At 34.1% G+C, this 15,259-nt stretch overlaps 2 protein-coding genes across 3 annotated transcripts; both read right to left on the bottom strand.

Annotated features, from left to right (window-relative positions):
- Positions 1-1,248: 1,248 nt before the first annotated feature.
- LOC126699756 (pentatricopeptide repeat-containing protein At3g49170, chloroplastic-like) lies at positions 1,249-4,985 on the bottom strand. The gene has a single exon (XM_050397725.1). It carries the CDS (start codon positions 4,104-4,106, stop codon positions 1,533-1,535), a length of 2,574 nt encoding a protein of 857 aa, XP_050253682.1. The 5' UTR covers positions 4,107-4,985; the 3' UTR covers positions 1,249-1,532.
- Positions 4,986-6,076: 1,091 nt separating this feature from the next.
- On the bottom strand, positions 6,077-10,345 carry LOC126699612 (rust resistance kinase Lr10-like). 2 transcript variants are annotated; one of them, XM_050397534.1, is made up of 6 exons: positions 9,919-10,049; positions 9,409-9,823; positions 9,064-9,096; positions 8,666-8,725; positions 7,624-7,647; positions 6,077-7,357 (listed from the first exon to the last, which is right to left on the bottom strand). In XM_050397534.1, exons 2-6 carry the CDS (start codon positions 9,767-9,769, stop codon positions 6,222-6,224), a joined length of 1,614 nt encoding a protein of 537 aa, XP_050253491.1. In that variant the 5' UTR covers positions 9,770-9,823; positions 9,919-10,049; the 3' UTR covers positions 6,077-6,221. The 2 variants fall into 2 exon arrangements, with proteins under 2 accessions (XP_050253491.1, XP_050253490.1); XM_050397533.1 differs by having other exon boundaries at positions 9,409-10,345.
- Between the last annotated feature and the right edge of the window lie 4,914 nt (positions 10,346-15,259).

The following is a 15,259-nucleotide window of genomic DNA, read 5'->3' as shown; positions in this document are numbered from 1 at the left end:
CTCTAAAGTTTTAAAATTAGAGCAAAGTTCAACCATATATTGAGCCTTTATAACGTCATGAATAATATAATATAAATAATTAAAGGATATATAAGTATCACATTAAAAAAAATGAATGAAAAAATTTTAAAAATAAGTATTACAATTCATACATTCAAAGAATAAAGGAAGATACTATGATCCAAGTTAACGGCATAATTGATGACGGGATGCAAAGTGTAACATGGGTTATAGTTTGAGATGCTAATTATGCATTTTGAAAGTTTAGAGTGAAAAGAATGGTTTAAGTTGGTAAAGTGTAATTACCCCAAAAATATATGATCAAACTTAGTTCCGGTTCCTAATTTTGATCAATTTATTTTTACCAAAATTTAAATTGTCTCGTTTTTAGCTTGGACAGAACATGCTGATACACTCAGTCTAGTTAGAGTTGTAAAACCATGGTTGCAGATTTGCAATAGATATAGGTAATTCTACTCCTAAAATGGTTATAAAGTTCACTAATATGTAAAAGTAATGTTAACTTATATAAAACACCATTTCTTCATATACACCTAAAAGAGAATGGTTGTCAAAAGTTTTATTGCTCAATTAGTACATAACTTTTGATGATTTTAGCATAGACATCCTGGGTTCAAATTCTCCTCCCTTGTTACCACTATTGAAAAAACTATAAGAGAATTGATAACATAATTATTTATGATAAACAAAAATAACTTTCTAAAAGGAAAAGAGTTAGAAAATTGTGTCCTATTATTGTCAAATTCATAATGGACATTCCTATTATTTTTTACAGCATTTTTATTGGGGTTGATCAAGTTCTTAAAAGCTCTCTTCTCAAAAAAACGAAAAAGAAAAAAGTTCTTAAAACTTAAAAGCCCAACCCACATAACCAATCCAGCCTGACCCGAAGGGTTGTAAACAGTTTTGATTGAGTGGCAGACTGGGAGTTGACAATGAGTTCGACAATATTAGAAACAATCGGATGGGTTGAGGTTTTGGGTTTGATCAAATGGGCTTTGGCAAAAGGGGGTGAGCTAGAGTTCGGCTTGTGTGGATTTTTATAAATTATGGAGTTATGGGCATGAGTATGAAACGAGACAAGACAACATAGTGGGAATACAAAAATTAATTAATTAAATTATTTTTATTTTTACATATATTTTATTTATGGGCAAAGGGAGAAAATGCATATAGTTTTTGTAAATTAAGTGATGTTACAAATTCCTAGTTGTACAAAGAGCTGCAAATATGAACTATACAGATACAAACCTGAAAATATGAATTAGAATAATTACAGCTAGTAGAACAAGTGATGCATCAAACCTGAAAGAATTAATGACAAATGTGCATGGCAACTTAAGATTATTTGCAGCTGGCAGTAGTGCGTTCTAAAGCTTTCCATTTATAGGATCTGTATCGAAAGCAAGCTGCTGCCAGTCATTAAAAAAAAAAAAAAAAAAAAAAAAAAAAAAAAGAAGAAGAAGAAGAAGAAGAAAGAAACAAAGAAAGAAAAGATAAAATTTTCAACATCACCAGTAATCATTGCAAGAACATGTCCCATTTTTGAAGTGATGAAACCGGTTTGAGTCTCTCACCACTATTTCTCTACCTCTAGCCATTGAAATAAATTTGATTGCAGTGTGACAGTCTCCACAAACACGAAGATTCTTAAATACTCTAATAGGCTTTGGTTGGGATACGCTTATAAGACCAAATGCCACAGCTATTTTCTCACTGTGCTGAAACAAATATTGCTCCTTTAGTTCGTCCTCCATATCATGAAGAACAAAATCTGTATCGGGTACATAGCCCAATTCCTTTATTTTTGAAGCCAATTGGTTCAGTTCATAATAAATATCTTGTGCTAGGGGGTGTGAAGTGTCCCCAACGTGGAACTTGTGCACCATATTTTCCACCTCTATCCAGCTACAACCAGCTTCTTTGATCAAGTTTCTCTCTTTCAAATTTTTTCTAATTATTGCCACATTGTCCCATTGACCTGAGGAAGCATACAAGTTTGATAGTAAGATATATGCTGCTGGATCATATGGGTCTTGCTCAAGAATCATCTTTGCAGCATGTTCCCCAAGTTCTTTGTTGCCATGAACCTGACAGGCAGCAAGAAATGTACGCCAGACTAGTGCATCAGCCTTGAAAGGCATTGAATTAATGAATTCAAATGCTTCTAAAAGGGATCCTGATCGGCCCAATAAATCAACCATACATGCGAAATGTTCCATTCTCGGGACAATCCCATGTTCTCTGTACATTGAGTTGAAGAGTTTCCAGCCCTCGGAAATTAGCCCTGCATGGCTACAAGCTGATAAAACAGCAATATAGGTGATCTCATTTGGTCTAACACCATCCTCAAGCATTTTGTGGAACATTTCCATAGCTTTAGAGGCGAATCCATGTTTTGCAAAACCAGTAATCATTGAAGTCCAAGATATAACATTTCGACCTCCCATATCATTAAAAACTTGAAATGCAGCTTCTATATTTCCACACCTAGAATACATGGAGATCAAAGCATTACAGATGCTTTGATTTGACGCAAACCCTGATTTTAGTAACCGTGCATGAATTTGCTCACCCTTACCAACTGCACCGATACTAGCAGCTCCACTCAAGAGGCTAGCAAATGTGAAAGCACTAGCCCCAATTCCTATATCCTCGATTTCATGAAAAAGTTCAAAGGCTTTTTCAGAATTCAAATTTTTGGCATATGCATCAACAATCGTGTTGTAAGAAATTAAATTCTTCTCAAACAGCATATCAAAAGCTTTATGAGCATCTTCCATCATGCCAGACCTTGCATACATGCTAATAAGAGAATTTCCCACACAGTTAACTGACGCAAGACCAAGTTTCACAGCATGCGTGTAAAATTGCTCTCCCATACGGGGATCAGAAAGATTTGCACATGCCTTAAGGACACTAGAAAAGGTGAAATGATTTGGTGAAACATGACCCTCGATCATTTCACAAAAAAGTTCAACAGCTTCCTTATCACGCCCTCCACTTTGCACATATCCTGTGATAATTGCTGTCCAAGACATGACATTACGATCTACCATCAGGTCAAAAACTTTCCTTGCATCATCCACTGATCCATCCGCTGCACACTTAGCATACATGTCTACCAAACAGCACGCTACACAAACATCTAAAGCCAACCCAGACCGTATGACCCAAGAATGCAATTGCTGCCCAAGATTTAACAATTCTAGCTCTGCACAAGCTGAAATAACTCCACCAAAGGTAAATTGATCCGGTACATACTCACTCAAAACCATATCCAAAAACAAATTTACAGCCTCCATTGGGAACCCAAATTGCATAAACCTAGTTATCATCAAAGTCCAAGTAACTGCATTCTTATCAGGCATTTTCTCAAACACCTTATAGGCTAAATCCACATCACCACTACCCTTCACAAACATATCAATCAACGCACACCCAACGCACACATCAGACTCAAAATATCCACTTTTTATAACAAACCCAAAAATCATTTTCCCAGTGGGAACATTTTCCACATTCGAACACGCCCGAATCACTGCGGAAAAGCAATACTCATTTGGGCAGAGCCCATTTTCAAGCATTTGAAGAAACGTGACAATGGCTTCAGTTCCCATATCATTATTTGCAAAACAAGAAACCATAGCAGTCCAAGAAACCAAGTCTCTCAAATCCCCCATATCATCAAAAATGGATTTTGCTTTAGCCCAATCCCCACTTTTTGAGTACAAGCTGATGAGAGAATTGAGAATGAGAGAGTTGAGGTGGAGTTGAGAGTGAGTCAAGTAGTGGGTGTGAACGAGTTTGCCGAGTTGGAAGTTCCGGGACCTTATACAGGACTTGAGGAAGAGAGAGTAGGTGGTGAGGTCTGGGTGGGTACCCTTTTGGGCCATGAGATCAAGGGTGGAGATTGCTTTGTGGAGGTGGCCCACATTGAGGTGGTGGATCAGACGGTGGTTAAGGGGTTCACAGTTTGGATTTTGTGGTGATGATAATTGAAGGTTATGGCGGGACCGATTTGAGGGTTTGATAGAAGGTAATAAAGGTAGTTTGGAGGCAGACGAAACAGAGAGGCCTAGCATGTTTCTTCCAACGGGCTAGATACAAAAGGTCGGGCATGTTGCATCTCATAGGTTTGGGTTTTGGTTTGTTTGTTTTGTTATTTTATTTATTATATAATAATTTTTTTTCTCCGATTTCGGCAACCATATCACCGAAATTCTTTTTTTTTTTCTCTCACCACCATCCCATCATTTCTCTCTCTCCTCTCTCTCTTTGTCAGAATTTCGGTGACGGTATTACCGAAATTTGCTTCTTTCCTCAAATAAGTTTAAACAGTACCTATAGCACAAATAAACTTATTTTTTTGCAATATTTAGCCAAAAGACTCTTTTTTGTTTTGTTATTTTATTTATTATATAATAATTTTTTTTTTTTGATTTCGTAGAAGAACTTTACTTAGATTAATTGCATATTGCAGAATATACTGTACAACAATTCTCACTATTAATCAAACTTCTATGAGCAATTAACTCCACTCGCCAGAACTAGCAACCAAGTAATCTAGGAGTTTTTCACTCTTAATTGGTTAAGTAGTTTACCTTCATTCCCTAGAGGTTATATAATGAAAAATTGTGAATATCCATATATTTAGGGGACAATATTCAATGCGACCCGCGAACATGACACGGGCATGACACAATGTTTGTAAATTAGGGTTGAGTTTTAGCGGGTTCGTGCTAGATTTAGGTTGATACGAATTGACTCATGTAATAATCTTGTCATTTCGAGTCAAATACACACGAAACTCGTTTCGACCAATTTAACTGCTTCATCTATAGTGTAGATATACCAGCTATAGAGATATCTATGAATATTTGGTTTGTACACCATTCACTTTTATAGCGATATGAATGAATATTTGATTCGTACACCATCACTTTTATATTATATTGAAATCTATGAATGTTTGGAAGTTTATATAAAACTTCTTTCTTATCAATTTTATTTTTTTCTTGTATATAACAATGTATATAGTGTCACATCATTTAAAAATTTTGGCTAAAATCCAAAAGCTTTATAATTTGAGCAAATTTTTATTTTTGTATCAAAAGTTTTTTGTTTTTGTTATTGTAGTCCTTATCCTTTTGTCTATTGTCGGCTATAAATCTGATACTACTTGCATATGTGATGGAATGTCATTTTATCATACCCAATGACAATTTTATAGATAGTAAAATAAAATAAAATAAAATAATTATTTATGGATGAAAATGATAATTTACTAAAACAAAAAGGTTATAATTTGGATTTCGACTTAAAATTTTAGATAACATAATAATAGATCATATATATATATATATATATATATATATATATATATATATATTATGATTCAATGATTTATAGCATTTAAATCTAAATATTAGGACCTGCTACAATAAGAGCACGTGACTTCCTAGTGCCCTTTATCTACTTCTCTCCTCCTCATTTCTTAGCGGAAAAAGAAGAAGTTTACAATATGAAATCATTGACTCTGTAATAGTAAAAATGGATATCATGCAACCACCTTCTCGCATGTGTGAGAGAACGGTTAAATGCGTTTGGGTACATGTTGATGGTATGCATACAGCATACCAGCTCCATATGTCAGGAACATTTTCAATCGATGGGACAACTCTAATCGAGCAGCCTAGTTGATTAAGGAAGTATTAATTAGCTACTTGATCTATTCCAAAGCTAAACCTCGAATGATTCTGCACAACAGTATTTGGAAGGATTCCTTCTCTGTTGGAGGCAGGGCAGCCACTGAATTATTGTAGACTTTGTAGTTCACATGATTTTTTTTTATTTTTTTTGAGAATCATAATTCACATGAATTGATTGCTTAACCATGCATATGAATACTGAAAGCAATTTCTACAACTGGGCTATTGCCAGTCCAACTGGGCTATTGCCACTCCAATCAATTACACATTCACAAATCACAATTATAAAATTATAAATTTTGTTTCCACCTAAAAAGACTTTAACAAATAAATAAACCATGTACTAAGCAAAAAAAAGTTTTAGGTAAGGATAGTTATCATAAATCAAGGGACCAATTATTTGTCACACAAAAATATGAAGTGTTATGCTATCAAATATGTGAAGACTAATTGCCCTACTTTTGCGGTGGTGTTAGATTTTCCTTGCATTTAAAGTTTAGTCGATTGACTTGATTCACCTGATTGAAATGATGAACTAGTTGAATTTAAGTTGTCTCCTACATCCTCTGTTGGTCTTGCTGGTGATGATGATAGGAAAGGCTTGGAAGGCATTTGTAAGAATTCAACTTCTCCTTCAAGCATTTCTACAACTTTGTTCATTGAAGGACGGTCACTAGGCTTCATCTGTATGCACCATAATGCGACTATGATCATCTTCTTAACAATTTTCTTCTCCTCCTCTATGGCACCTTCTATTTCTATGTCATTTCCTTCGCTAAATTGGCCATAAACCCAAGTTGGGAAGTAAATTTGGCTTGAATGGTCTGCAAATGCATTCACGTTCTTTCTTCTGCTAGCCATTTCCAACAATAACATGCCAAAACTATAAACATCAGCTTTATAGGAGACCCCTCCAATGTTTTTATAGAACAACTCTGGAGCTATATATCCTAGTGTTCCCCTTGCAGCAGTCAAAGACACTATGCTATCATTTGCTGGATAAAGTTTTGCAAGCCCAAAATCAGAAACTTTGGGAATGAAGTTCTCATCAAGAAGAATGTTATGAGGTTTGATATCAAAATGCAGAATTTGCATATCACATCCTTGATGTAGATATTCAATCCCACGAGCCACTCCAAGTGAAATCTCAAACATTTTCTCAATACTTAAGGGGATACTTTCTTCTTGAGAAAAAATATATTTTTCAAGAGAACTATTAGGCATGAATTCATATATAAGAGCGCGCTTTGGCCCCTCAGCACAGAAGCCAATGAGTTGCACCACATTCACGTGGTGAATTCTTCCAATTGTTGCAACTTCGTTGATAAATTCTTGCCCATTAGCTTTGGAGATACCCAACATCTTTATAGCAACATGAGGGCCACTTTCTAGCTTTCCTCTATATACAGAGCCATAGCCTCCTTCACCCAATTTGTCTTTGAAACCTTTGGACATCTTCCTAATTTCTGAGTAAGAGTACCTAATTGGCATGAGGTTAATTTGGCTTTGCAGAAATTCTTCAATAGCATCATACATTGATAAATGTCTCTTACGCCACTTATATATCAAAAATGCCACCACGAATAGAATCCCCAAGACAGTCCTTGTTTCAAGGAGAAATATTACTGTGTAGAAACATCACCAAAATAACTATAAGAAACAAAATTGTTGTTGCACCTGTCACCTTTTTTAATTTTTAGTTGAAATTATAGTTGGACTTACAACTACATACCTTCTTTATCCTAGTAATTAAGCACAATATATTTTGTTTCATGTTAATGTAACTAATATTTACGTCTTGTTTGCATGCATGGTAAACTATTTTTAATCACAATCTTAAGGAATGATATGCTAAAAAAATTAAAGTTGAAGAAGAGATTCAGGTTATTACCGATTTCCAGCAGTATGGCCACAGCTGCAAGAAATATAAACAAGAGAAGAAGGTGACATTACTTTTTGCTAACGAAAAGTGAATTACTAATTAGTAAAACAAGTGGCCCGAATAACTTGAAAAGTCTAAGGCCTAATAAAACTACAGTACGATCTTACATTGGGCCATGCTCAGCAAGAAATATCAACAACCATAAAAGCCGGTCGACTGCATAATTGGTCTTAAAATTGGGATGTCACTTTAATTGAGTCGAGCTCAATCAAATGCTTTCAGAGTTCCCAATATGCATTAGTTGTTAGAATTTAGAATTATGTGGTTAAATGATTAAATTTATTATTTCTCAACATCTTAAACTTTTGGAAATTTTTGGTAATTTAACATTAGTTAACCTATGGCTAGGGCTGAAGAATTTGCCCACCGAGTCAAGCAAATGATAATTTAATTAGGTTATAATGGAGTAAATGTTTAGACATGCATTTTGCATTAATACTAAGTACTAAACCTTTATTCTCATGGAATAATTAGGAGCCAAGGAAGGTAAATTTTTATTCAAAGGAAGCTAATTTCTTAAGAAAATCTACAATTTTTACTTTTCATATCATCGAGTTCTATTAAAAGAATGAGATTGTTAAAGTTATGATTAAATGATTAAACTTAATATTTCCTATTAACTTAATCTTTTAGAAGAATCAGTAATTTATTATGGTAATAGAGCGGGACATCCTAAATTTGATCCCTTGTCAATTTTGCTTTTTATTCCACTAATTACCATGTACGTGTTTAACTTTTCTTATAAAATAACCAAAGTTTAAAATGATAAAAATCAAACACATGACATCCTATTTTTACTAAAAAGTAGAACAAAATATTTGTATTCATGTATTCGAGATCAACCAATTAATTACCTAAGTACATGGTTATTTCTCTACCCGCGTCATCAGTACACATCAGGCGCTATTACTCAAGTAATTCCGTTTCTTTTGTTCATTCTGTGTATTAATTACTATCCTTCAAAAAACCTTTTTTGAGATAGAAATCTCACCCGTGTCTGAATATATTGCGTCCCACCAGTGTGCACTTCCAGCAAATAAATATCTCAAAGCTGCATTTTTGACAAAGAAAAAAAATATCAACGTTGAGAACTTTAAAATTGAATTTAGTCATTATACGACTACAATAACTATCCCCTAACATGTTTATTACATTAATTGGAATGGCTGGGGGTACGCACGAAGAAGCTATCTTCTTAAAAAATTCGATAATTATTACTTTTTCATTTACTTAAGCACATATGTTTAAGATAGACCAATTGATTGCCCAACTACTTGGTTATTCCTCTACTTGGGTCATCATCACATCAGGAACCATTACTCATACAATTCTATTTAATTGTCTATTCTATATTACTCTTCAAACAACTTTTTGAGATAGAAACCTCACCTCTGAGTATATCTAGGATAACGCCAAGCACTCCTGGGATCACAAATAAAAGAAAAATATATCAGCGATTGGAAACCTTAAAATTAAATCCAGTCATTGTACTGAGACTTGAATAAAAATATCCTAGTATGTCTATTACATTGGTATGGAATTATGGATATGGTGTATGCACCAAGAAGTTTGGCCTTATAGAAGTTTAATAGAATAAATAGATGAATGGTTAGTGAATAGTGACAGTGGAAAAATGCAAGAGTTCAGAAAAGAAACTTGCAAAGGGATAATAATGCACAACATGTAAATTAGAGAATGGAAAGTGTTATGGCCTTTCTCGCTTTATTTACCCACCAGTACTGTCGTCGTAGCATTGAAGATGGTTCATGTCATTGAGGTAACATTTGCTGTCGTATATTGGGCAATAATTGTCACAATTACCTTCACCATTGAGCCATGAAAGCTCAAAACCATATGCCAATTCATGGTGGATGTCTGTACAGGAGATATTTGGGTCATCATTATTTGTTGGCCACGAAGTCAGAGACATCTTCTCTACTTGGCACGAGTCCTCCACTTCGGATGCGGTCGTTCTACCGGCTTTAACATATCTATACCTCCTCTTGGAATCAGATATAGAAGAAGAGTTGTCATTATAATTGCAAGTAGAAGTGTCCAAATACAATGGAGAATTCACTGGTTTTTCACAGCTCATCCAAACCAAACTCCGTGATAGTTCGGGATACCGCTCCCGCACCGTCCCCTTTGGCTGATACGTGGTATATCCATAAAAATACGGCGGACTAAAATTGTATCGATATAAAGAATAATTGGGAGTGGAGAAGTAATTGTTCTTCTGTATACCTGAGTCCACGATCCGGATTGTGTAGTTGTTGTAATTGATTTCCTCTACGTAGTATTTTCCTCCAAGTCTATATAGAACCGTACGATTGCTCTCACACGAAAGTACATATTCATACCATAGGTACCCACAGTTTTCTGGGTCGGTCGACAATCGAAAAGGAAAGCTTATGTTGTGGATATTCCCACAAGAAGAAGCGGGGCAGGTATGATCAACCATAGCAGTAGTAGCACAGCAAGTTGGATGGACTAAAACAAGAGCAATGAGGACAGTGAATCCTACAGCAGTGAACGTCAATTCTCTTGCCATTGAGATAGGTAGAGAGAGAGGGGAATAGGGTGGGTAGAGAGAAAGAGAGGAATATTTCCAATAGTAAATACTAAAAACCTTCCACAGCTATAGACAAACACAATTAAAAAAGTCTTCTTTCTGATTCAGCATCTTCAACAAGAAAGTAAAGTTCCAGTCCAAGAAAGATGAAGCGCAAGTTCGTGGTAGTGGACCAATATCAACATCAATATCACATGCGCGTCAGCACATACGTCATCTTGATTTATTATTTGACAGTTATTATTTATTTATTTATAATTCTTATAAACATCTAGTTTTTGTTTTTTTTTTTTTTTTGGCTGAATGAAAATTTAGTTAAAGTAATCTTTTTACAACTAAATGTTTCCAAAATAATAATAATAATAATAATAATCACTCACTCACTCACTTACTAGCACACTTGTTATTAATTACGCCTAAGTTTTATTAGAGCAATAGGATCGGTAGTTATAAAAAATCCTCCATTGCTATTTTACAACCCAAAAGCATAAAAACCCCACTATGTCTGGGTGGGTATACTCAAATTGTTTTGCAACCTTGCTACAATGGGCCACTGTAGCAGGTTGAAAAAATTCTTTAATATAAAAACATCCTCAGTTATTTGAGTTAAATTTATTAAAAACTGAGATGTAGCATATATTGTAAAGTGGATTGATATAACAGATAAAATAAGTTTTAAAATGGTAAATATCAACTTTTATCAATACTAGTGCTCTCAGTAATAAAAAAAATGCTAGAAACAAGTAAGAACAAATTAATTGCTTATGTAGCGGTAAGAAAGAAATGTGAAGGCAAATGTAACCGAATTCTCTCCCAAAATCTTCTTAAAAAAAAAAAAAAAAAATCTCTCCCAAAATTTGTAAAACAAAATATTTAAGTGTGTAGTACATAGCAACTTGTATATATATATATATATTACTAAATTAGTATATGCATAGTTACTAATTTTAGCAATTTTATTTTATAAAATTACACTTTACCCCTTTAACAATATTATTGATTTTTTTAAGAGTAATGTTATAACTACAAATTTTTCTATAATATTTTTACAAACTATTTAAGTAGTAAATTCTTATTAGTTTGCATTTGGACCCACCACCTATACTAGTTTTTTACTAATCAATAACTAGTAACCATATTATAGATTTGTAAAAAAATTTATAATTCTAGCATTTTTCTCATTTTGAAGACTATAAAAAAAAGATATTAAATTTAATAAGGACAAGGTGTAAAACCCTTATTTACACCATCCAATATACAAATGTCACATCAGACTTTTTAAAATAAAGCATCAAAGACTAATACATCTGGTAACACTTGATTAAAGCCCAAAAACCCCATTCATCGTCTCCCTCAGACCCATTCTCTGACCACAAAAACCATTAGCCATGGCTGAGCAACCCTTGCTCGCTGCTGCCGTCGCTCACCAGTGGTCACCATCATTATTGTCTTGTCCATACCGTTCTTGTCTCTCTCTCCTCTTCTCTATTCCCACTGTCTCGCTCCTTCACCGGTAACTGCAACTGCCATGATCAGCAGTGCCTCACTCCTTCATTGGTAACCGCAACTGCCATAAGCGATGGTGAATCTCATCTTATATGAATGAACCTCAAATCTTTAGTGTGATTGTTCTAACCTTTGAAATAAATAAATAAATTAACTAAAAATAAGTAGAAGAAGAAGAAAAATTGAGTTTGAGATTCGTATTTGGAGTGATGGGTATGAATCTCAAATCTCAATGAATCTTAGTGTGATTGGGTATGATTTTGAATTTGGAGTGTTGTTAATCTAAGTTTTCCTTTTTTATTTCATTTGTTTATTACAGATTACTTGGAAGACTTCCGTGGAAGTCTTGGACAGAAACATTTTATTTGAGTTTTGTCATATAAAAACATATTTCAGTGTTTATCAAAAAAAAAAAAAAAAAAAAACACATTTCAGTCTCAGTAGGTTTCAGGCGACTTCTCCAATTCGGTGAGGCAGTGTGTTCAGACATTACACAGCAATAGGTTTTTTTTTTTATTTGCTTGTTTTTGTTAGTAAATATTAAATTATATTGGATTTTAATGGGTTGTCCGGTGAGGTAGTGACTAGTGAGGCGGCAAATGGAGGTCCAGCGAGGAATGTGCCTGGAGATACAGGAACTGAGGAGAGATTGATATTTTAGGGAAAACGTGAGTTTTTTGGTTTTATTTTTTGAGATGTTATTAGATGTATTAGGATGTATTGATATTACTATGAATTTAAGTAAAATTATGATGTGGCATGTTCTTATTGGCTGGTGTAAATCGAAGGGTTTACATCCTGTCCTTATTAAATTTAATTTCTAAAAAAAATCTATAGATTTAAATCTAAAAAGTTCAATTAAACAATTTTACCCAAAATTAAGCTCAATAAACCAATTTGTCAGTACCCAGTAGCAGATGCATGCATCAAACACCCCTAACTTTAGTTTTATAATATCATACAATATTTATGTACCAACTATTAGTAACATAACATTAACTTTATTCGCCATCTAGGAATGTAATCCTGCTTACAACAAAATAAGTTATATATTGGCACAAGAGGAGGTTTTATTATGCTGCAGGTTGCTCGAATTTCAACCAATCCTTCAAGTGATTCGGTATCAAATAGCTTTAATCAATTAAAATTCTTGAAACTTTATCCCCAAAAAAAAAAAAAAAAAAAAAATCTTGAAACATGTATGATGAAAATGGTGTTAAAGATTGAATGTATTAGGATGGAAGAGCCCGTGTAAGCACTTTGAACAATCCACTTTAGGTAAAACAGTGAATAGTATAGGTTGATTAATTCGACAAAAGAGCCCTGGCTACTTGAGCATTTGGATTTATTCTCTTGACTGCTCACTTGATGCAGGCACAGACGGCCTTCTTATTAGCAAAGGATGATGCAAGCTGTTGATTATTGCCTTGAATTTGGTGGTAAAGTCAGAAATTTTTTTCAAAATTAAATTGATCAACAATTTTCAAACACACAAAATAATATACATATATTCTTTCAAAAAAATATATATATATAGTTTATACTTAAAACATTTCTTTAAAATAATTTATTCTAGGGACCCAAAAAAATGAATTCTATATGTTATTTTCTCAAATATAACAAAATTTCATCAAGTCAGTTTTATATAATTCAAGATAAATATTATTTATGCTTATGCCTCACACTAACAAGAGACAAGCTTTGTACCTCTCTTCTTTTAGTAGCTAACTTCCACGAAGCTGCACTTGCATCACAATCAGATGATGGAACACCACTTTCCCAGTGCTGAGAAAATTGATCACATCACTTTGTACTAGTGCTGTCACTGGCATCGTTGCTTTCTCAATGTGGACAGACTACCATAGTCAACACGGTCATACCGCGTAATACTTTACAGAAAGGAACACGGCTTTACGAGTGCTTTACAGAAAGGAGCACGGCTTTACAGTGTGTGGGGCCCACTGTACGTGAGAGACCCGGCATATATGCCGTGTACAAGATATAATTTTCGCTTTCATAGGCATGGTACGCGTAATCATTTCACTGTTTTTTTTGGCATAGTTGTGGTCCTTGGGGACTTGTGGTGTTCCCCCATCAGCATTTTCCTAGCAATCAGGTGGCAAGTGTAATTTAGTTTCCAAGGGAAAAAGTTGTGACTAGGCTGCGTTTGAATTGACTTCAAACTGATTTTGGAAATGTTTTTTCGAAAAATTAGGTATTTGGTTATTACTTCAAATTCGGTCAAACTGAAAAGCATTTCTAGTTGACCGAAAATGAGATCCAAAACAATGGAAAATCATTTCCGTTTTCATTTTCACTTCAAATGATTTCCGGCCTTGGAAAATAGAAAAGAGAGAGAGAGAGAAAGAGCAAGAAGATCGCCAACGTCAGAGCAAGAAGATCGCATCGGAGCAAGACGATCGCACCGCTCCGATCGTTCAAACCCACCCTCGTCGAACCCAGTCACTGATCATCGAGATTGTCTAACCATTTCCGGACCACGCACGAAGAGAGAGTAGAGAGATCGTCGCACCACGAACCCACTCGCACCGACGAACCCACTCGCACCGATTCGTTCTCGTTTTCGTTTGAAATTTTTGTAATAAAATTTGTTTGTGATTTTGATTTTTTACTTTCTCTCTTTGATCTTTGATTTTGTTATTGTTGTTGTGGTGGCGTGGGTGATGGTGTTTTGGTGGTTTTCCTGTTGTGTGGTGGTGGGTTTTGTGGGGGTGGTGGTGGAAAATAGCATTTTCAGAACGTTACCAAACACATGAAATTATTTTCTAAAAAAATTTTCATAATACAACCAAACACTTGAAAATATTTTCCTTTCCGGAAAATATTTTACATGAACCAAACGCAACCTAATGTTCGTGTAACTTCTCTTTGGAATTAGATATCTAGATGATGTACCAATTCTTTTCTTCAAAAAGTAATTCTTGACAAACTTCATTTATTGGCAAATATCAAGATATGTTGTTAAAAGAAAGGAAGCAAAAGGCAAACATGCGATCAAAATATGATTACGTTTTTGACATGGGATCATCCAAGCTGATTTTCTTATGCAAATTTTGTAAGATGCACTTGTAAAATAAGAAATGATCATTCAATTCAAAAATAAATAAAGTTGTCAGCATCATAATATTAGTTATAAATATATTAATCTATATATATATATATATATATATATATTTAGCTTTAACCATCTGGAGACTATTGCGGAGAAATGTCCTCAAAATTTGATGTGTGCAAAGGTTATTGGATTTTTTAATACCTATATTGTTGAAATAGTCAAGCCGATCGTGAGTGGTGATATTGGTTAGGTAGTGAAAACCGGCATTAGTGCTAATAATAAAAATGAGTGGTTAATATAATATAATTGAAGCCAAAGTCATAGCTTTAAGCGTGTATTTGAAAAAAATTAAAAAGTCAACTTATTTTATTATTCAACTTATTTTTTTACAATAACTACAATAAGATTACCATCATAAATATTTATCAAAA

This window comes from Quercus robur, chromosome 9 (assembly GCF_932294415.1).
Source record: "Quercus robur chromosome 9, dhQueRobu3.1, whole genome shotgun sequence".
NCBI classification, from domain to species: Eukaryota; Viridiplantae; Streptophyta; class Magnoliopsida; order Fagales; family Fagaceae; genus Quercus; species Quercus robur.
Note: the sequence above shows the minus strand (reverse complement) of the source record. Positions and strands in the feature narration are given on the sequence as shown.

What these genes read in the sequence shown, in the direction of transcription:
- LOC126699756 (XM_050397725.1), bottom strand. Translation starts at nt 4,106, where the DNA reads ATGCTAGGCCTCTCTGTTTCGTCTGCCTCCAAACTACCTTTATTACCT.
- LOC126699612 (XM_050397533.1), bottom strand. Translation starts at nt 10,225, where the DNA reads ATGGCAAGAGAATTGACGTTCACTGCTGTAGGATTCACTGTCCTCATT. An exon ending in ATGCTACGACGACAGTACTG is followed by an intron (nt 9,097 to 9,408) that starts GTGGGTAAATAA and finishes TTGTGATCCCAG; the next exon opens with GAGTGCTTGGCGTTATCCTA. An exon ending in CGCAATATATTCAGACACGG is followed by an intron (nt 7,648 to 8,665) that starts GTGAGATTTCTA and finishes TATTTCTTGCAG; the next exon opens with CTGTGGCCATACTGCTGGAA.